The 22,777-nt window shown below is 41.6% G+C and overlaps 2 protein-coding genes across 4 annotated transcripts in view; one reads left to right on the plus strand and one right to left on the minus strand.

Moving 5' to 3' along the window:
* Positions 1 to 1,034, minus strand: part of pla2g4ab (phospholipase A2, group IVAb (cytosolic, calcium-dependent)) — a 58,823-nt gene extending 57,789 nt beyond the window's left edge. Inside the window, exon 1 of one of the 3 annotated variants that reach the window (XM_042322448.1) lies at positions 503 to 1,034. The gene's annotated coding sequence lies outside the window, so the exon portion shown is untranslated. Of the gene's footprint in view, positions 1 to 189; positions 289 to 334; positions 452 to 502 lie in introns of those variants that run through there. The other 2 variants (XM_042322449.1, XM_042322450.1) reach the window with 2 other exon arrangements.
* A 4,472-nt stretch (positions 1,035 to 5,506) lies between these two features.
* On the plus strand, positions 5,507 to 12,945 carry ptgs2b (prostaglandin-endoperoxide synthase 2b). The gene is made up of 10 exons (XM_024422345.2): positions 5,507 to 5,624; positions 5,983 to 6,099; positions 6,209 to 6,352; positions 6,541 to 6,684; positions 7,191 to 7,372; positions 7,532 to 7,615; positions 7,724 to 7,970; positions 8,546 to 8,832; positions 9,050 to 9,197; positions 11,730 to 12,945. The coding sequence occupies exons 1-10, from the start codon at positions 5,561 to 5,563 to the stop codon at positions 12,140 to 12,142; spliced, it is 1,830 nt and encodes a 609-aa protein (XP_024278113.1). The 5' UTR covers positions 5,507 to 5,560; the 3' UTR covers positions 12,143 to 12,945.
* The last annotated feature ends 9,832 nt before the right edge of the window (positions 12,946 to 22,777 follow it).

A 22,777-nucleotide genomic window follows, 5' to 3' on the forward strand; every position in this document is an offset into this window, starting at 1 on the left:
ATTAATAACATTTTACAAGGCAAAACACAGCAATGAAAACAAATGATGCTCTAATCCATATTAATAACCTACATTTGCCAAATATCTTCAGTGGAATTGATAAATTGATGATGAGTTGCATAATATCTTTCAAATGAGAGTTTAACATGTGAAAGTGTTTAAAAACGTTTTAAAACTAAAATGTCTTACTTGTTGATTTAGGCTAGTCTATTCTTGTTGAAGTTAACACAATCATTTAAAAATTAGAATAATATATTTCCAGTTCTGATCGAATAATAATCGAATTCTATAGTGGTCTAATAAGGCAATGTACTGCCGTTGACTTGCCACTTACGGAAACATCAAGTTAATACACTGACTCGACACACCACCGCGCACAGCAATCTCGAAAAGAGCAGTGTCCAAAGTTAAATAGGCAACAGCAACATACAGAACAGGCTTTACGTGTTTGTATTGTAACAAACATGCAACACTGAGGAATGACAGTTATGTGTCCACCTACCTTGAGAACAATATCAGCGCATAAATCCTAGGAAATATGTCATCAACGCCTGAAGTATGGCTCCACTGTATACGGTATACGATGAGCCGGAGGAGGTGCTAAACACCGCCTCTCGAAAAACGTACACACCTCGTAGCGGAACTCAATTTTAAGCTTTGGTAATTTAGGAAGTCCGAATTTATGGGGAGACTAATCGAAAACTGAAATTTGGCGCATGGGTTGTATCAGAGACATTGTTCGCTACTTATCTGACCTCAAAGGCTGCCCATGAGAGTTGGAAGACTTGAGAAAATCCCTGAGAGAAGTATGATGCAACCTGCGGATGTTTCAATTTCTTTTCTACTGAGCCATTTACTTTATCTTCGTATTATTATCTTTTATTCTTGTTGCATTGTGCAGAGGGAACCTGCAAGTAAGCATTTTGTTGGACGGTGTATACCATGTCTATCCCGTACATACGACTAAAACATTTGAAATGTGAACTTTTGGTATGCGACGTATGTACGCAATCATTTCTACAAGGACAACCCTACTTCCAGCTTGGTTCTGCCAGCAGCACAAACGATATCGTGACTTTGTATGTTAATAGAAAAAACCTTCAGATTAAAAGTCCGCATTTCAAGACATTGCAATGTCGATGACTCATTCCAAATATATTACATTTTAGGTCAATGTCTTTTTTATTGTGCTTAGAAGTAAATGCAAGAAGGAATTAATGAAAACAATGTCAAATATGTATGAACAATATGGTTACATTTTGTTTAAGACCGATATTAATCAAATAGATTGTTGACTGGTATGTTCACAATATTGAGTTGTAAAATATCTATTCTTTAGGCTGAGGCAAAAGTGGGCTTGACACTAGTCTACTCAGTAGTGTCTCTTCTAACCACTGCCAATCAATTTCTTCTGTTCTGCATGCAGCTCTGGAACCTTGACATGTTTAACATGACGTGCTACCTTGTCCAGGACCTGCTGTTTCGACTCAATTCAGTTACAATTCAATTTAAGGGCTTTATTGGCATGGGAAACATATGTTAACATTGCCAAAGCAAGTGAACTAAATAATAAAGACATTACCAATGTCATATTATGTGCAAATAGTTCAAGTACAAAAGGGAAAATAAATCAAAAATAAATATGGGTTGTATTTACAATGGTGTTTGTTCTTCACTGGTTGCCTTTTCAAATCAAATCAAATCAAATTTTATTTGTCACATACACATGGTTAGCCGATGTTAATGCGAGTGTAGCGAAATGCTTGTGCTTCTAGTTCCGACAATGCAGTAATAACGAACAAGTAATCTAACTAACAATTCCCAAAAAACTACTGTCTTATACACAGTGTAAGGGGATAAAGAATATGTACATAAGGATATATGAATGAGTGATGGTACAGAGCAGCATAGGCAAGATACAGTAGATGATATCGAGTACAGTATATACATATGAGATGAGTATGTAAACCAAGTGGCATAGTTAAAGTGGCTAGTGATACATGTATTACATAAGGATGCAGTCGATGATATAGAGTACAGTATCTACGTATGCATATGAGATGAATAATGTAGGGTAAGTAACATTATATAAGGTAGCATTGTTTAAAGTGGCTAGTGATATATTTACATCATTTCCCATCAATTCCCATTATTAAAGTGGCTGGAGTAGAGTCAGTGTCATTGACAGTCATTGACAGTGTGTTGGCAGTAGCCACTCAATATTAGTGGTGGCTGTTTAACAGTCTGATGGCCTTGAGATAGAAGCTGTTTTTCAGTCTCTCGGTCCCAGCTTTGATGCACCTGTACTGACCTCGCCTTCTGGATGACAGCGGGGTGAACAGGCAGTGGCTCGGGTGGTTGATGTCCTTGATGATCTTTATGGCCTTCCTTTTTCTTGTGTCAACAGGTCAAATCTTGCTGCTGTGATGGCACACTATGGTATTTCACCCAATAGATATGGAAGTTTATCAACATTGGATTTGTTTCCAAAATCTTTGTGTATCTGTGTAATCTGAGGGACATATGTGTCTCTAATATGGTCATACATCTGGCAGGAGGTTGGGAAGTGCAGTTCAGTTTCCACCTCATTTTGTGGGCAGTGAGCACATAGCCTGTCTTCTCTTGAGAGCCAGGTCTGCCTACGGTGGCATTTATCAATATCAATAGCAAATGCTCGCTGAGTCTGTACATAGTCAAAGCTTTCCTTAAGTTTGGGTCAGTTACAGTGGTCAGGTATTCTGCCACTGCGTACTCTCTGTTTAGGGCCAAATAGCATTCTAGTTTGGGTCAGTCACAGTGGTCAGGTATTCTGCCACTGCGTACTCTCTGTTTAGGGCCAAATAGCATTCTAGTTTGGGTCAGTCACAGTGGTCAGGTATTCTGCCACTGCGTACTCTCTGTTTAGGGCCAAATAGCATTCTAGTTGGCTCTTTTTGTTAATTCTTTCCAATGTGTCAAGGAATTCTCTTTTTGTTTTGTCATGAATTGGTTGGGTCTAATTGTGCTACTGTCCTGGGGCTCTGTGGAGTCTGTTTGTGTACAGAGCCTCTTCTCCGGGTTCAAATCTCTGTAGGTGTTTGGTTTTGTTATGGAAGGTTTGGGAAACGCTTCCTTTTAGGTGGTTGTAGAATTGAACAGCTCTTTTCTGGATTTTGATAATTAGCCAGTATTGGCCTGTCAGAATCGTGTGTATAGGTGGCGGTGAAGTCAGGAGCAGGAGAATCAAACTTAATGAAATTGAGTTGTTTAATCACTGTAAACAACACATAACTACAAAGCTATGAAATAATAAAACAAAGTGGGTAAAAGGACCAGTCATGCACCAATACAACAACACGAAATCTGAACAATAAACCATCTCTGACAAGGACATAAGGGGAAACAGAGGATTAAATACACAACAGGTAATGAATGGGATTGAAACCAGGTGTGTAGTAAAACAAGACAAATGGAAAATGAAAAATGAAAAATTGATCAATGATGGCTAGAAGACCGGTGACGTCAAGCGCCGAGCACCGCCCGAACAAGGAGAGGCTTCGACTTCGGCAGAAGTCGTGACATGGCCTGCATACATTATTTGGTGTTTTACGTTGTACACTGATTATATTTTTTGCAGAATTCTGCATGCAGAATAGCCAACAACAAAAAAACTCACCGAATTCCAAAACGAACAAAAACGGCCCAAAATGTCATTATAATATATGCACGAACTCTATCTATCACACTGTTTTGGCTGGGAAGCCCGCCTTTAAGGAGTCACCAGCACTCCGTGTTAAAACAATTACCCAGCACAAGAGACCAGATTTAAATTCTACAGACTCTTTTGAGTAATTCCAACAACATATATTAATGTGTAATTAAAAGTGTATTTCTTCAAATATACACAATAGCTTTCAACATACCCGTATTTGTGTATTATTTCAAGAGAACTGCTGGTATAAATAAATGAATATTAACAATAAAAGTACCTCAAATTATGCATACATTTTTCCAAAGTGGTTGCAATGCTGTGGTTGCAACACGGCGTTGGTTCTGCCATCATAATTTCCTGCTGCTAAGAGAACGGCAAATACAGTTTCCGTAGACTCTCTGATACCAACCCACTCTTGTATGTATGATCACTGCAAGTAAAATATCTCCACGCGAGGTCGCGCAAAGACTGGTTGTTTACTGGTTATTTGCTAGTTGATGTTGTGATGTAGATGTTGGCTGGTGGTCTGCAAAATAATATTTAGAGTCGGTGGCCGACATTAGGCCTACAAAGTGTGAATTACATTTCCCCCCAAGCACCCATACCAAGATTGACTTGAAAAGTCTGACAATATGAGGAGCCTATAAATTAAACGTGGACATTATTCGTTGACAAATACAATTATTAGAATTGAGATTCAGACATTGAAAGTAAGATTAACATGAGCAACATAATACATAAAACAATTAAATAACAGTAATTGGGCGGAATTCAGCAGTCACATTACTGTAATATATATATTTATTCTATAATCTCAATAGCAAAAAATGTGTAAATCAATAGGAAATAAATTAAATCAAATACTCCTTTACTATCATTCCATGTAGGGGAGAGTGAAGTAAGTTGAGCTTTTTAAATTTAAATTCAGCATTACCTTGCCAAGAGAAATATAGTATTCTTTCTAACAAATATATCTATATATATTTCAGGATGTTGTGTATCCTTGGAAATCATCAGAATTAATGTAAACATTACAGTGGTCTGTTGGCACATCTAACGGGTATAGAGTATTACTTAGTTGTTTTTATATAACCCTCTTCACATATGCTTGTGATGAAAACATTTCAATTGGCTCAACCTTTGGCTCAATTTACCCCAAGGCCATTGGCTCAACTTTCCCTAAGGCTAACATTTTGACTATATTAGCCCACACAGCTACAAGGATGAACTTTCATGCTAGGTTTAGGACCTCAAATAAAGAGACCCCAAATGATGTATAGAACAATCTTAAAATGATCTATTTTGGTTTAGAAACAAGCATAAGGAAACCTCTACCACAATAAATTAATTAGACTTGTTTTTTGGACCTAACTAGTTTACAACTTTTTCTATGTGGTTTCTTCCTTCACATAATCTATGACGATAACATTTTCCTACATATTTGGTCAAAATATTAATTTTGGGTATGGTTTCCTAGAATCAAGGTTATCTTAATTTACCCTCTTAGCTCAGTTTACCTCTTTGCCTCAATTTACCCCACTCTCCCCCATCATTAGGTCTATGAATAATTGTGAGTAATTGCTGATTATTTCCTATAGCTTAATTAATATTCGTTTGACTGAGATGGTTTATTATTACGAAAATTGGTGTTAAATCCCCATTACAAATATTTCCACTGGTCAATTCTAAATCGTAATCTATCGATAAAGACCAGAAGTTGAGCCCATAGCTCGGTATGTCAAACTCACGCCCACATCAAGTATTATAAAACGTGTCCTCGCAGCACACAGGTTCATTCACAACCTCAGAGTTGGATACCTCAAACGGAAGACAAAAACCAGAGTTGCGCTGTCGATAAAAAACATTGGAATGAACAGAATCATATCTGCGCTTCTATTTCTGCCTCTGGGCATAATATTTGTCTGCGAAGGAGGTAAGAACATGATGCGATATAAGTTATTAAACTTTGATGCTGTTTAAATGTGTTCGTTTGAACATATCATATGCGCAACGTGTTAATAACAAAATGTGTATAAACAGTTTATTGACCTTTCTAACCATTTTTCAATCAGCTATCGAAGCATTATGAGTTTCTTTTTACGCTATATAAAAAAAATCATATTTTGGATTTGATAGCCTAGGCTATATTTGGATATATAGGCCTATCTATGTAAATTATTTGATACAGTCTGTAGGTCTATATGTACATAGAAATGATCAGATAATGACATGTTTTTGTGATCATAATTTATTACACTCAGTCTAACCTAACCAAAAATGTGTCTATGCAGGCAACCCTTGCTGTTCACAGCCATGCCTGAACCGCGGAGTGTGTACTGCCATGGGCTCAGAAGACTATGAGTGCGACTGCACACGCACTGGATTCTATGGCCACAACTGCACACAACGTAACGTACATCCAATATATACCGATAGCTGTATAAAAATCAACATAAAAACAACTCAATATTTTCTCTCTAGACACTTAATTAATATGCTTTCATTTGGATTTGACAGCTGAATTTTTCACGTGGATTAAAGTGTCTCTGAAGCCTACCCCAAACACAGTGCATTACCTCCTCACCAACTACAAGGGGGTCTGGAACATCATCAATAGCATTTCATTCCTCAGGGATGCTATCATGAGATATGTTCTGACATGTGAGTTGAGTTCAATAATGTCATAGTCTTCATTAGCGTTTCTCTCTTTCCATTTGACAATGTCAAAACTATTGATGTGAAGTTTTGCATTGTCAAAACTATTTGATAATTAGGGTTACAATAATATATAAAGTTATCCCTGTTTATTTTGAGTTCATATTAATACATTTTGTTCTCGCTCTCTCAAGCCCGCTCTCATCTGATCGACAGTCCACCGACCTTCAATGCGGACTATAATTATAAAAGCTGGGAAGCCTACTCCAACCTGTCCTACTACACACGAACCCTCCCTCCTCTGCCCAAGGATTGCCCAACCCCTATGGGAGTCGTAGGTAATCTCTCTCTCTCTCTCTCCAAACCTGTTCTCTCAGATAAAAAAAAAAAACTTGGCTAACCTCCATTACATCATGCACATGCCCGACAGTCCTTGTAGCGTAGAGTTGGCTGCTTCACTGAGGTTTTCTATGAGGCAAAATCACAGCACAAATTCATACTCACTGAGCGACACTGGCATTCTTGTGGCATTCCCATACAGTGATTGTAGCATACTAATTGTAATGAGAAAGGATGTTTCACTGATTTCAACACAGAGATTTTGCAATGGCGGATATCGGGCAACACCTTTTTGATACTGTTACCTCACAGAGGCTTGCTTTTGGTTTGGTGGACATAGGATCAAGTTAGGTTGTTTCCATGCAAAATGTTCATTTGAAAGATATATAAAGAAAAACAATCAAACTATAACTTAGCCACTGATTAGTAATTCATTCCAAGTATAAGTTCAAATTGAAAGTGAGCGTCTCTAAATTGACAGAAATATTGTATTTCCCCCATGCAGGTAAGATAGAGCTACCTGATGCTAAGATGCTGGCTGAGAAGCTCCTGATCAGGAGGAAATTTATCCCCGACCCCCAGGGTTCCAGCCTGATGTTTGCTTTTTTCGCCCAACACTTCACCCACCAGTTTTTCAAATCTGACCAGAAGATGGGGCCGGCATTTACTAAAGCCAAGGGCCACGGGGTGGGTAGAGTATATACATGTATATAGAACTACACAGCACAGCACACAGCAGACATGCACTGAACAATGCAACATGGTTTCACCCAGAGAGGTGGAGTTAACTGAAAGAAGACGTATGTATATAGGCCCATGTGACTGATTTCGATGCTTGTTTTCCAGGTGGACCTTGGTCACATCTACGGGGAAAACCTTGAGAGGCAACATAAACTGCGGCTCTTCAAGGATGGCAAGCTGAAGTTTCAGGTACTGAACAGATCTTGTCAACCATAAACCACCTTGAACATCACTGAACTTATACTGTTTGTCACAGCTCCAGCTGACAGTCTCTTCTCTCACCTTTTCTCTCTCTAGGTGCTGGATGGAGAGGTGTACCCACCTACAGTGAAAGAGGTTGGGGCTGATATGCACTACCCTCCCCATGTCCCTGAGTCTCACCGCTTCGCTGTGGGCCATGAGGCGTTCGGCCTGGTGCCTGGTCTCATGATGTACGCTACTATCTGGCTGAGGGAACACAACCGCGTCTGTGATGTCCTGAAGGAGGTCCATCCAGACTGGGATGATGATAGGCTCTTCCAGACATCACGCCTCATTCTCATTGGTGAGTTGTCTAAGCGAGCAGCATGTGGAAAAAAGAGGTGTAGGACTTGCTGCTCATTATTATATGATGTGGTTATACTCACGTGGTCAGATCTTACATAGTATCTGGATTAACATTGTGTATTGTAACTTGTTCCCATCAAATACTGTAGGTTAGCTGAATTTGCAAACAGCTGTTCTTTGTTTCTAAAATAGAGACATCTAGATCCAATATTTGACTAAATTGCGAGCTAACGAACCGCAGTATGACCCCATTTCCTCTGGATGGCTCTGATCACAGGGAGTGGTATTCTCCTTCACATCAACTTCTCTATAGTTAAGTGTTAATGGCTGCTACCTAAAGTTGTCGGTCGGTCACATTGTTAATATGCCAGATGAGTCGGCAGTTCAGTGGTACCATACAAATAGGGGTAGGTGAGAATTGATAACACTGAGACATTATTTTAAAATGGACTTTATGAAGGTTTTTAATCACTTCTAACTGCTCTATCTTGTAAAAGACTAGGTGAAGAAATCAATAATATAACGAAACAAAAGACTCTAACTAATTGTCCCTCCCCTTGCTCCTTCTTATAGGTGAGACCATCAAGATTGTGATTGAGGACTACGTGCAGCACCTGAGCGGCTACAACTTCAAGCTGAAGTTCGACCCGGAGCTTCTCTTCAAAGAGCGTTTCCAGTATCAGAACCGCATCTCGTCAGAGTTCAACACCCTGTACCACTGGCACCCACTGATGCCTGATGCCTTCCACATACAGGAGCAGGTCTACTCCTACCCCCAGTTTGTCTTCAACACCTCCGTGGTCACCACACACGGCATCTCCAACCTGGTGGCGTCCTTTACCAAGCAGATCGCTGGACGGGTGAGAGACTCTCTGTGTGGGATTTAAGTTGTGGGCTCTGAGTGGCCACTTAAGGTGGCTGAAGTATGGGTGGATGAATTTGCATGTTATTGTGTTTTAAGCAAACGTAATCCAACTATTGTACCTCAGTGAGGGAATGTCAGTAATTCAAAATAAAGAGAAACTCATTGTTGTTTGAGGCTGGTCGACTTACTTCCTCTCCCTCGTCCGTCCTCAGGTTGCTGGAGGTCGTAACGTCCCCCCTGCAGTGATGATGGTGGCTCTGAAGTCCATAGAGAACAGCAGACAGATGCGCTACCAGTCCCTCAACGCCTACAGGAAACGTTTCTCCATGAAGCCATATGCCTCCTTCGAAGACCTCACAGGTGAGAGAACCACCATTAGCATCACAGCTATAACATAAACACTGATCACCCTGTAAACATTGAGATTGAGTTAGATTATTATGTAGTGATGAATTAGTGTAATTCCCATTTAAAAGTAGAAGGTGTAACATCCTACTATCCTGTTTGGACAGGAAATCATTAAAACCAGTTAAGACTGGTACTAAATAACTCTAATAACTAAAGGTGCCTCTAGTTGCTACTGATATAATATCATAGTTCACATTTGCATTTTAAATGTGACATTTTTTAAAACTTTTTGAAATAGTAATAAAACTGGCCTGGGCAGATATAGTAGATCCTGTGGAGGTAAGTTCTATATTGGAGTAAACTTACAGTGGGGCAAACAGATGTGCACTTTCGTTCCAGAAAGCAGTTAGTGATGGCAGAGTGTCAGGTCTAAACAGAGGAGTGTTTGGGGAGTTGACAGGCTCTGCACTGCCTCACAGAAAGAGGAAGATTTTCTTTAAGAAAAGTGTGAGAATTAACCAGAAGGGTTTCTGTGTGTGTGAGAGATACAGTGTAAAAAAGCGAGATGTTTGGAGGACTTTTAGATTTAATCTGTTTCCATGTATATTGTATTGCATCCAGACTGTCAAACGTACTCTCTAAATCCTTGTGAAACAGCTCTCAAACTGAGTAGAGTAACGTAACATTTCCCTCAGAAGCCAGGTTGAGTAGAGTAAGGTAACATTTCCCTCAGAAGCCAAGTTGAGTAGAGTAACTAATGTAACAATTCCTTTAGAAGCCAGGTTGAGTAGAGTAACGTAACATTTCCTTTAGAAGCCAGGTTGAGTAGAGTAACTAACGTAACATTTCCTTTAGAAGCCAGGTTGAGTAGAGTAACGTAACATTTCCTTTAGAAGCCAGGTTGAGTAGAGTAACGTAACATTTCCTTTAGAAGCCAGGTTGAGTAGAGTAACGTAACATTTCCTTTAGAAGCCAGGTTGAGTAGAGTAACGTAACATTTCCTTTAGAAGCCAGGTTGAGTAGAGTAATGTAACATTTCCTTTAGATGCCAGGTTGAGTAGAGTAACGTAACATTTCCTTTAGAAGCCAGGTTGAGTAGAGTAATGTAACATTTCCTTTAGAAGCCAGGTTGAGTAGAGTAATGTAACATTTCCTTTAGATGCCAGGTTGAGTAGAGTAATGTAACATTTCCTTTAGAAGCCAGGTTGAGTAGAGTAACGTAACATTTCCTTTAGAAGCCAGGTTGAGTAGAGTAATGTAACATTTCCTTTAGAAGCCAGGTTGAGTAGAGTAACGTAACATTTCCTTTAGAAGCCAGGTTGAGTAGAGTAATGTAACATTTCCTTTAGAAGCCAGGTTGAGTAGAGTAACGTAACATTTCCTTTAGAAGCCAGGTTGAATAGAGTAACGTAACATTTCCTTTAGAAGCCAGGTTGAGTAGAGTAACATAACATTTCCTTTAGAAGCCAGGTTGAGTAGAGTAACGTAACATTTCCTTTAGAAGCCAGGTTGAGTAGAGTAACATAACATTTCCTTTAGAAGCCAGGTTGAGTAGAGTGACGTAACATTTCCTTTAGAAGCCAGGTTGAGTAGAGTAACGTAACATTTCCTTTAGAAGCCAGGTTGAGTAGAGTAATGTAACATTTCCTTTAGAAGCCAGGTTGAGTAGAGTAACGTAACATTTCCTTTAGAAGCCAGGTTGAATAGAGTAACGTAACATTTCCTTTAGAAGCCAGGTTGAGTAGAGTAACATAACATTTCCTTTAGAAGCCAGGTTGAGTAGAGTAACGTAACATTTCCTTTAGAAGCCAGGTTGAGTAGAGTAACATAACATTTCCTTTAGAAGCCAGGTTGAGTAGAGTGACGTAACATTTCCTTTAGAAGCCAGGTTGAGTAGAGTAACGTAACATTTCCTTTAGAAGCCAGGTTGAGTAGAGTAACTAATGTAACATTTCCTTTAGATGCCAGGTTGAGTAGAGTAACGTAACATTTCCTTTAGAAGCCAGGTTGAGTAGAGTAACATAACATTTCCCTCAGAAGCCAGGTTGAGTAGAGTAACGTAACATTTCCTTTAGAAGCCAGGTTGAGTAGAGTAACGTAACATTTCCTTTAGAAGCCAGATTGAGTAGAGTAACATAACATTTCCTTTAGAAGCCAGGTTGAGTAGAGTAACGTAACATTTCCCTCAGAAGCCAGGTTGAGTAGAGTAACGTAACATTTCCTTTAGAAGCCAGGTTGAGTAGAGTAACGTAACATTTCCTTTAGAAGCCAGGTTGAGTAGAGTAACATAACATTTCCTTTAGAAGCCAGGTTGAGTAGAGTAACGTAACATTTCCTTTAGAAGCCAGGTTGAGTAGAGTAACGTAACATTTCCTTTAGAAGCCAGGTTGAGTAGAGTAACGTAACATTTCCTTTAGAAGCCAGGTTGAGTAGAGTAACGTAACATTTCCTTTAGAAGCCAGGTTGAGTAGAGTAACGTAACATTTCCTTTAGAAGCCAGGTTGAGTAACTAACAGAACATTTCCCTCTCTGTGTGTTTCCCAGGAGAAAAGGAGATGGCTGCAGAGCTGGAGGAGATGTATGGGCATGTGGATGCTGTGGAGCTCTACCCAGGTCTGCTGGTGGAGAAGCCCAGAACCAATGCCATCTTTGGGGAGACCATGGTGGAGATGGGTGCCCCCTACTCCCTGAAAGGCCTGATGGGAAACCCCATTTGTTCACCAGAGTACTGGAAGCCCAGCACCTTTGGCGGGAGCGTTGGCTTTGACATCATCAACACCGCGTCCTTGCAGAGGCTAGTGTGCAGCAACGTCAAGGGCCCGTGCCCTGTGGCGTCCTTTCATGTGCCCGACGTAGAAGACAATAGATCCAATACCATCAATTCCAGTACAGCACAGTCGGGGAGCAACGATGTCAATCCCACAGTACTTCTGAAAGAAAGGACCACTGAGCTCTGATAAGACATCAGCTGAAATAGTTTCTGGAATTAAACTTTTAAATGTATTTTAAATGTAACTTTTTATTTATTTATTTGAATATTTATTTAATTTATTGCATCCTGGAATCTTTATTGAGAAATGTTGTTGAGAAATGTTTTCTTCTGCCTCTGATTGTTTTGACATTACTTTTGTAAGTTCAATGAAAACCAATCCTTTTAGTTGTATTTATTCTAAGAGCTAATTTAAAGATGGAATCCGCAGTGGGGGGAAACAGCTCCATTGGCTGCCACATTGTCAGGATTTTTGGTCCAGATCAGCATGGTACATATTGGGCTGCACCAGCATTGTACATAAGGGTCTGTTCTATCACGTGTGCAGGGATGTCCGTGGAGGGAAAAAAGGGTTTGTTGTTTGCATTAATGTCTTTGTTGTTGTAATATCGTGAATGGACATGGCTGTTTCACCATTAAGGATTACAGCTTTAATAAATTATGTTCTGTTATTGACCTCAGAAAATAGCACTGGCAATATTGTTTATGTATGTAAGTTGACTTTGTTTTAAAACTGATACTTGAATTTAACACATTTAGTTTACAGCCTGATACGTTACTAACTGCATGTTACAATGTTACATTCCACCTAACTGTTTTCTCCTCGGTGCAAGCGAAAATATAGCAGTTAAAATACTGTACCTAAAGCTAATAGGTACAAGTCATTGTACTATGATACTGTAACCCTTAAAGTATTTTCTTAGTGTTTTGTTAAAATACTTGAGCTGACTCCTTATTGTTTTAATAAAACACCATCTAATGAAATACAAATATGACTCCCTCATCTTTCCACATTTACGTAATGACCCTGCAGCCCTATTCAGATTCAGTCCTCTTGCTGCATTACTGTGATATTCTCTGCTGACTCAAGTATTGTTCTTTAAGACGGCACTGTGCACTGTGCACTGCAGTGGAGGCTGGTGAGAGGAGGACAGCACATAATAATGGCTGGAGTGGAGCAAATGGAATGGCATCAAAACATGTGTTTGATGTATTTGACACTATTCCACTCCAGCCATTACAACGAGCCCGTCCTCCCCAATTAAGGTACACACACACACACACACACACACACACACACACACACACACACACACACACACACACACACACACACACACACACACACACACACACACACACACACACACACACACACACAGTCTTGTACAACTAACATTGTGGGGACACACATTCAAAATCCAATTTTCCCTTAACCTAACCCGTATCCTAACCCTAAACCTAAGACTAGCTCCTAACCCTAAAACGAACCCTATCCCTTGTTATGTATATGTCAGGAGTCAGGAAGTGGGTGCAGAAGGTGATTTTAATAATGAATAAATGCAGATAAACAAAACAAGAGAACGAAAAACAAAACTGTCTGATGACTGAGGCTACTGAGGGCTAAATAAAGGGAAGGTAATCAAGGTGCTGATTAGGTCCAGGTGTGCATAATGATGGGGTGCAGGTGTTTATAATAATGGTTGCCAGGGCCGGTGGTTAGTGCGAGCGGGCGTAGGCGTGACAACCCTAAACCCAATTCTAACTCTTTTGTTTCTAACCCATGTGTTTCCACATGTCCTACCCACGGAGCTGGGAAAACGGCACAGTACGCTCCAGACAACGACAGAGAGCGTGGCAGAAGGGAGAGAGATTCTGTTCAAGCATCTTCATTACAATGGATCAAAGCCCGCAGACAAAGTAAATACGTTAAATCCCACTGGAAAGTGTTTCAGTTTCTCAGGACGCAAGGGCCACCAACTACATCTTACTGTGTAGAGACAATCGTCCATGCTCATGCTAGATACGGTGAGTGCTTCGTACATAGACTGTTGGGGATTATACTTAGGCAATAAAGCATGGAAGGGTGTGGTATATGGCTAAGTATAAACGTGGTATAACAACTAAGGGCTGTTCTTAGGCACGACACAAACCCCCTATTATAAACTGGTTACCAACGTAATCAGAGCAGTAAAAATACGTGTTTTGTCAAACCCGTGGTATACGCTCTGATATACCACAGCTGTTAACCAATCAGCATTCAGGGCTCGAACCACCCAGTTTATAATATGCCATAAAACCATGACACCCACATGGGCTCAACGACCTTCTCTAACCATTCTGTAATATTCTGTATAAAGTAGCGATATAGTGTTAAGCTAATGATGATCCCTGTCTTAATCCCTGTCTTAATCACTGCATTAATCACTGTGTTCATCACTGCATTCAAATCAAATCAAATTTTATTTGTCACATACACATGGTTAGCAGATGTTAATGCGAGTGTAGCGAAATGCTTGTGCTTCTAGTTCCGACAATGCAGTAATAACCAACAAGTAATCTAACTAACAATTCCAAAACTACTGTCTTATACACAGTGTAAGGGGATAAAGAATATGTACATAAGGATATATGAATGAGTGATGGTACAGAGCAGCATAGGCAAGATACAGTAGATGGTATCGAGTACAGTATATACATATGAGATGAGTATGTAAACAAAGTGGCATAGTTAAAGTGGCTAGTGATACATGTATTACATAAGGATGCAGTCGATGATATAGAGTACAGTATCAACGTATGCATATGAGATGAATAATGTACGGTAAGTAACATTATATAAGGTAGGGTAAGTAACATTATATAAGGTAGCATTGTTTAAAGTGGCTAGTGATATATTTACATCATTTCCCATCAATTCCCATTATTAAAGTGGCTGGAGTTGAGTCAGTGTCAGTGTCAGTGTGTTGGCAGCAGCCACTCAATGTTAGTGGTGGCTGTTTAACAGTCTGATGGCCTTGAGATAGAAGCTGTTTTTCAGTCTCTCGGTCCCAGCTTTGATGCACCTGTACTGACCTCGCCTTCTGGATGATAGCGGGGTGAACAGGCAGTGGCTCGGGTGGTTGATGTCCTTGATGATCTTTATGGCCTTCCTGTAACATCGGGTGGTGTAGGTGTCCTGGAGGGCAGGTAGTTTGCCCCCGGTGATGCGTTGTGCAGACCTCACTACCCTCTGGAGAGCCTTACGGTTGTGGGCGGAGCAGTTGCCGTACCAGGCGGTGATACAGCCCGCCAGGATGCTCTCGATTGTGCATCTGTAGAAGTTTGTGAGTGCTTTTGGTGACAAGCCGAATTTCTTCAGCCTCCTGAGGTTGAAGAGGCGCTGCTGCGCCTTCTTCACGATGCTGTCTGTGTGAGTGGACCAATTCAGTTTGTCTGTGATGTGTATGCCGAGGAACTTAAAACTTGCTACCCTCTCCACTACTGTTCCATCGATGTGGATGGGGGGGTGTTCCCTCTGCTGTTTCCTGAAGTCCACAATCATCTCCTTAGTTTTGCTGACGTTGAGTGTGAGGTTATTTTCCTGACACCACACTCCAAGGGCCCTCACCTCCTCCCTGTAGGCCGTCTCGTCGTTGTTGGTAATCAAGCCTACCACTGTTGTGTCGTCCGCAAACTTGATGATTGAGTTGGAGGCGTGCGTGCCCACGCAGTCGTGGGTGAACAGGGAGTACAGGAGAGGGCTCAGAACGCACCCTTGTGGGGCCCCAGTGTTGAGGATCAGCGGGGTGGAGATGTTGTTGCCTACCCTCACCACCTGGGGGCGGCCCGTCAGGAAGTCCAGTACCCAGTTGCACAGGGCGGGGTCGAGACCCAGGGTCTCGAGCTTGATGACGAGCTTGGAGGGTACTATGGTGTTGAATGCCGAGCTGTAGTCGATGAACAGCATTCTCACATAGGTATTCCTTTTGTCCAGATGGGTTAGGGCAGTGTGCAGTGTGGTTGAGATTGCATCGTCTGTGGACCTATTTGGGCAGTAAGCAAATTGGAGTGGGTCTAGGGTGTCAGGTAGGGTGGAGGTGATATGGTCCTTGACTAGTCTCTCAAAGCACTTCATGATGACAGAAGTGAGTGCTACGGGGCGGTAGTCGTTTAGCTCAGTTACCTTAGATTTCTTGGGAACAGGAACAATGGTGGCCCTCTTGAAGCATGTGGGAACAGCAGACTGGTATAGGGATTGATTGAATATGTCCGTAAACACACCGGCCAGCTGGTCTGCGCATGCTCTGAGGGCGCGGCTGGGGATGCCGTCTGGGCCTGCAGCCTTGCGAGGGTTAACACGTTTAAATGTCTTACTCACCTCGGCTGCAGTGAAGGAGAGTCCGCATGTTTTCGTTGCAGGCAGTGTCAGTGGCACTGTATTGTCCTCAAAGCGGGCAAAAAAGTTATTTAGTCTGCCTGGGAGCAAGACATCCTGGTCCGTGACTGGGCTGGATTTCTTCTTGTAGTCCGTGATTGACTGTAGACCCTGCCACATGCCTCTTGTGTCTGAGCCGTTGACTTGAGATTCTACTTTGTCTCTGTACTGACGCTTAGCTTGTTTGATAGCCTTGCGGAGGGAATAGCTGCACTGTTTGTGTTCGGTCATGTTACCAGTCACCTTGCCCTGATTAAAAGCAGTGGTTCGCGCTTTCAGTTTCACGCGAATGCTGCCATCAATCCACGGTTTCTGGTTAGGGAATGTTTTAATCGTTGCTATGGGAACGACATCTTCAACGCACGTTCTAATGAACTCGCACCCCGAATCAGCGTATTCATCACTGCATTCATCACTGCCCTGACCTTAGAGAGCTGTTTCATTTCTCTATTTGGTTAGGTCAGGGTGTGATTTGGGGTGGGCGTTATATGACAGTTGTATACTGTCCAACTCCAATGACACGTTGCTGAGTGTGGTTCCCAATCAGAGGCAGCTGTCTATCGTTGTCTCTGATTGGGAATCATATTTAGGCAGCCTTTTTCCCACCTGTGTTTTGTGGGTACTTATTTTCTCTTTAATCTCTGTTACCTGACAGAACTGTTCGCTTTTGTTTTGTTACTTTGTTCGAGTGTTTCTTTGATCAATAAAATCATGAACACTTTCCACGCTGCGTTTGGTCCACTTATTCCGACGACAGGCGTTACAACTGCATTAATCACTGTATTAATCACTGAATTAATCACTGCATTAATCACTGTATTAATAACTGTATTAATCACTGTATTAATAACTGTATTAATAACTGTATTAATCACTGTATTAATCACTGCATTAATCACTGTATTTATCTTCAGCACACGCGCACGCGTACACACTCACACACACACACACACACACACACACACACACACACACACACACACACACACACACACACACACAAAGACAAAGACAAAGACAAAGACAAATCAGATTGAATGAGTCATGTACATCAGTTGTCATCCCATCCTAAAGCTGTCCCACTCATAATCTATAGTCCTGCCAAACTTCAAAGAGCTGGGCGTAGGATGGTCTATCATATGTCATTTCACTTGGCCCATCACGGCAGGAAAATGACCGGATTGCGCGTGCAACATTATTAGTGTTCCCCTTTCTGAGTGGCCTGGGGGTGAGGCTGCTGCAAAGGGCCTATGTGGCCCAGTCTATGAGCTCTGTGAGGAGCGAGTGGGGGAACACATCTTCCATTGTGTGTGTGTAATGAGCATGAGTGAGTGGGTCGTGAGCGGTGGTGCGGGAGAGTATCAGGGAGATAGACCTGTGTGTTTTCCCTCCAACCACTCTTCACATCCGCCTCCGCAGATACTGTGCACTGGGGAAAGTGTAATGTGCTGGTCCACTAGTGGTGGGTAGCTACCTGAAGCAGCCCCGGGAACTGGACACCTCCACCATAGACTTCTACAATGAGGCCATCATTGGCCTGCACACGCACACACAACGCCCTTGCAGGGAGATTGGCACTGCTGATTGGCATAAATGTTAATGATGCAAAACATAAACGCACCAGCAAAACACACATGATATGGTGACAGTTTCTGGCTGACAAATCAGTTTTGTTCATTGTTAAAATGACATCTTTTTGTGCCGTATGTTGTGGTTAGATGTGTGAATGTATGTATGTCGGGGATATGAGAGTATCTTCACATACTGTATGTGTGTCGGGGGATATGAGAGTATCTTCACATACTGTATGTGTATGTCGGGGGATATGAGAGTATCTTCATATGCTGTATGTATGTCGGGGGATATGAGAGTATCTTCACATACTGTATGTATGTCGGGGGATATGAGAGTATCTTCATATGCTGTATGTATGTCGGGCATGAATGCATGCTGTAGCTGGGCACAAACTGGTTGAATCAAAGTTGTTTCAAGGTCATTTATCAATGTATTGTGACATGGAATCTACGTGGAAAATACATTGGATTTGAAAAAAGTCATCAACGGGATAACATTTAGACCACAGGATTTTGTTGTCATGGTAACCAAATTTCAACATAGAAAAACCTTGTTTAATTTGTACCTTTAAAATGACATCAGATCTTCAATGTTAAATCCACTATCAGAAAAAAAAACTATTGGCTGGGCAGCACTTCCTATTAGAGAATTGATTTATCTACATCTACTCTGTTCCCCGGATGCCGAAGAGGTGGATGTCGATTAAGGCAGCCTCTCCACACAACTCTGATTCAGAGGGGTTGGGTTAAATGCTGAAGACACATTTCAGTTGAATGCATTCAGTTGTACAACTGACTAGGTATCCCCCTTTCCCTTTGGTCTCCCATCCAGGATTTTAACCAAGCCAGTTCTGCTGTCGTGAGAATGATCGTTTAGCAATCCCACATAACATGAAATAGACCTGCTGCTGCTATCAAAGTCATTCCAAAGGGAAGGTTTAACAGGGCAAATTAAATGTGACCATACTCTATCATTAATATATTATGAATGACGCTATTTAAGATTACATACAGTGCCGTCAGAAAGTATTCACACCCCTTGACTTATTCCACAATTTGTTGTTACGGCCTGAATTCAAAACTGATTAAATAAATAGATTTTGTCACCCATCTACACACAATACCCCATAATGACATGTTTTTAGTAAATGTTTGGTAATGTATCGAAAATGAAATACAGAAATACCTAATTTAGATAAGTATTCACACCTTTGAATCATTACTTTGTAAGAGCACCTTTGTCAGCGATATATGTCTGTATCAGCTTCGCACATCTGGATTTGGGGATTTTCTCCCATTCTTCCTTGCAGATTTTCTAAAGCTCTGTTAAGTTGGATTGGTAGTGGTGGTGAACAGCAATCTTCAAGTCTTTCCACAAATTTTCAATGGGATGCAAGTTTGGGCTTTGGCTGGGGCAAGATATCTTATGTGGTTAGAGCGTTGGGCTAGTAACTGAAAGGTTGCTGGATTGAATCCCCGAGCTGACAAGGTAAACATCTGTCCTTCTGCTCCTGAACAAGGCAGTTAACCCACTGTTCCTATGCCATCATTGTAAATAAGAATTTGTTCCTACCTGACTTGCCTAGTTAAATAACCACATCAACAACCATATCTCAAACATCAGAAAGAGACAACCATCAGAAACAAAAACCATCTCTCAACTATCAGAGAGACACAACCATCTCTCAACCATCAGAGACAACCATCTCTCAACTATCAGAGAGAGACAACCATCTCTCAACTATCAGAGAGAGACAACCATCTCTCAACTATCAGAGAGACACAACCATCTCTCAACCATCAGAGAGACACAACCATCTCTCAACCATCAGAGACAACCATCTCTCAACCATCATAGAGAAGCAAGCACTATGGCAAATGGAGAGAGTTGTCGTAGGCAACAGAGTGTGGTGCCGTCTGTTGGTTACGGAGTGTGTTGCCGTCTGTTAGCTCTCAGTCAAACTGTGGAAATGTAAAACTGTAACTCACCTCTACGGTTAACAGTATGAATTAATTCAGATATTTTTGATAAGTTTAGGCATTGGGGTTAAATTTAGATTTTCATTGTGACTGGTTAATATTAGGGCTAAGGTTGAAGTTTAGGGTAAAACAGAAAACTAGTGCCTAGCACTGAGATTGAATCTGCGATATTCGGAGCCATAGATTGCAGATTTACTAGATGGTACAAGGTACCCGCGTTGCCACTAGTGGATGGTTGGAAATTGCCATGGAAATAAGATGACAAGCCACCCCATAACTTCACCATTCCAATAATACCTGGACACCACGTAGTCCACTGGAGTTGGTCACAGAATGAAGTAAGAGGATGCAGAAAAATCACCAGAAAGAGGGTTGAAAGAGAGTTGAACATATGACAAGGAAGAGGAACAAACTATATTCAACTGGTGACAACGGAGAAAATTCCCCCAGAAATACACATACAGGAAGTTTCCGGTTTCATGTTAACTTGACCAAATAATAATAAATAAATTGGAAATCTTACTCACTAGAGCTCCTACATGTAAGTAGTTCTGTAAGCCTGTCCTTTCAGACTACCCGGTATTCCTACTTTGTAAATAGGTCAGATTGTGTAATGAAAAGCCAACAAATTTCTCAATCAATCAATAATTCATCTGCTTGATTGTCATAAAGCAAACAGGTTGCTTCAAAGTCAGGTGCTCAAACAGTCTTCTATCATACACACATCATGAGCACATTCAAGGCCTATACTTAGACTGCTCCTGGAAGACTAATGTCTTAGTGACAGAGAAGTCCAAACAAGGAAACAGAAAGGAATGATTGGGTTGTCTGTCCTAAGTGCAGTAACAGTTGAAGAGCCTCTTATAGAGGTTAGAGTAGGCCTGGGATATCAGTCAGTCAGCTAGACTTTGAAAGGGGCTATAAATAGCCTAACACTGTACGCCTAACATACTTAATTGTTAACTTTGTGTATTATTAATTAAGATAACAAAACATGTCAATGCAATATCCCCATAGCTACATTTTCTAAGATTTGTACACACGTTCAGTCATTACTGCCAACGAATTTATTCTCACCATGAATAAAGTCAAGATTAATATTTTGCAACCTAAGGTCCACATCACTAGTACATCTACTAGTACTAGTACTCCCTGTATATAGCCATGTTATTGTCTACTTCCTGTATATAGTCATGTTATTGTCTACTTCCTGTATATAGCCATGTTATTGTCTACTCCCTGTATATAGCCATGTTATTGTCTACTCCCTGTATATAGCCATGTTATTGTCTAAATCAAATCAAATCAAATCAAATCAAATTTATTTATATAGCCCTTCGTACATCAGCTGATATCTCAAAGTGCTGTACAGAAACCCAGCCTAAAACCCCAAACAGCAAGCAATGCAGGTGTAGAAGCACGGTGGCTAGGAAAAACTCCCTAGAAAGGCCAAAACCTAGGAAGAAACCTAGAGAGGAACCAGGCTATGTGGGGTGGCCAGTCCTCTTCTGGCTGTGCCGGGTGGAGATTATAACAGAACATGGCCAAGATGTTCAAATGTTCATAAATGACCAGCATGGTCGAATAATAATAAGGCAGAACAGTTGAAACTGGAGCAGCAGCACAGTCAGGTGGAAGTTGAAACTGGAGCAGCAGCATGGCCAGGTGGACTGGGGACAGCAAGGAGTCATCATGTCAGGTAGTCCTGGGGCATGGTCCTAGGGCTCAGGTCAGTTGAAAGTGGAACAGCAGCATGGCCAGGTGGACTGGGGACAGCAAGGAGTCATCATGTCAGGTAGTCCTGGGGCATGGTCCTAGGGCTCAGGTCCTCCGAGAGAGAGAAAGAAAGAGAGAAGGAGAGAATTAGAGAACGCACACTTAGATTCACACAGGACACCGAATAGGACAGGAGAAGTACTCCAGATATAACAAACTGATCCCAGCCCCCCGACACATAAACTATTGCAGCATAAATACTGGAAGCTGAGACAGGAGGGGTCAGGAGACACTGTGGCCCCATCCGAGGACACCCCGGACAGGGCCAAACAGGAAGGATATAACCCCACCCACTTTGCCAAAGCACAGCCCCCACACCACTAGAGGGATATCTTCAACCACCAACTTACCATCCTGAGACAAGGCTGAGTATAGCCCACAAAGATCTCCTCCACGGCACAAGCCAAAGGGGGGCGTCAACCCAGACAGGATGACCACAACAGTGAATCAACCCACTCAGGTGACGCACCCCCTCCAGGGACGGCACGAGAGAGCCCCAGCAAGCCAGTGACTCAGCCCCTGTAATAGGGTTAGAGGCAGAGAATCCCAGTGGAAAGAGGGGAACCGGCCAGGCAGAGACAGCAAGGGCGGTTCGTTGCTCCAGAGCCTTTCCGTTCACCTTCCCACTCCTGGGCCAGACTACACTCAATCATATGACCCACTGAAGAGATGAGTCTTCAGTAAAGACTTAAAGGTTGAGACCGAGTTTGCGTCTCTGACATGGGTAGGCAGACCGTTCCATAAAAATGGAGCTCTATAGGAGAAAGCCCTGCCTCCAGCTGTTTGCTTAGAAATTCTAGGGACAATTAGGAGGCCTGCGTCTTGTGACCGTAGCGTACGTGTAGGTATGTACGGCAGGACCAAATCAGAGAGATAGGTAGGAGCAAGCCCATGTAATGCTTTGTAGGTTAGCAGTAAAACCTTGAAATCAGCCCTTGCTTTGACAGGAAGCCAGTGTAGAGAGGCTAGCACTGGAGTAATATGATCAAATTTTTTGGTTCTAGTCAGGATTCTAGCAGCCGTATTTAGCACTAACTGAAGTTTATTTAGTGCTTTATCCGGGTAGCCGGAAAAT

Source organism: Oncorhynchus tshawytscha, linkage group LG05 (genome assembly GCF_018296145.1).
Source record: "Oncorhynchus tshawytscha isolate Ot180627B linkage group LG05, Otsh_v2.0, whole genome shotgun sequence".
NCBI lineage: Eukaryota > Metazoa > Chordata > Actinopteri > Salmoniformes > Salmonidae > Oncorhynchus > Oncorhynchus tshawytscha.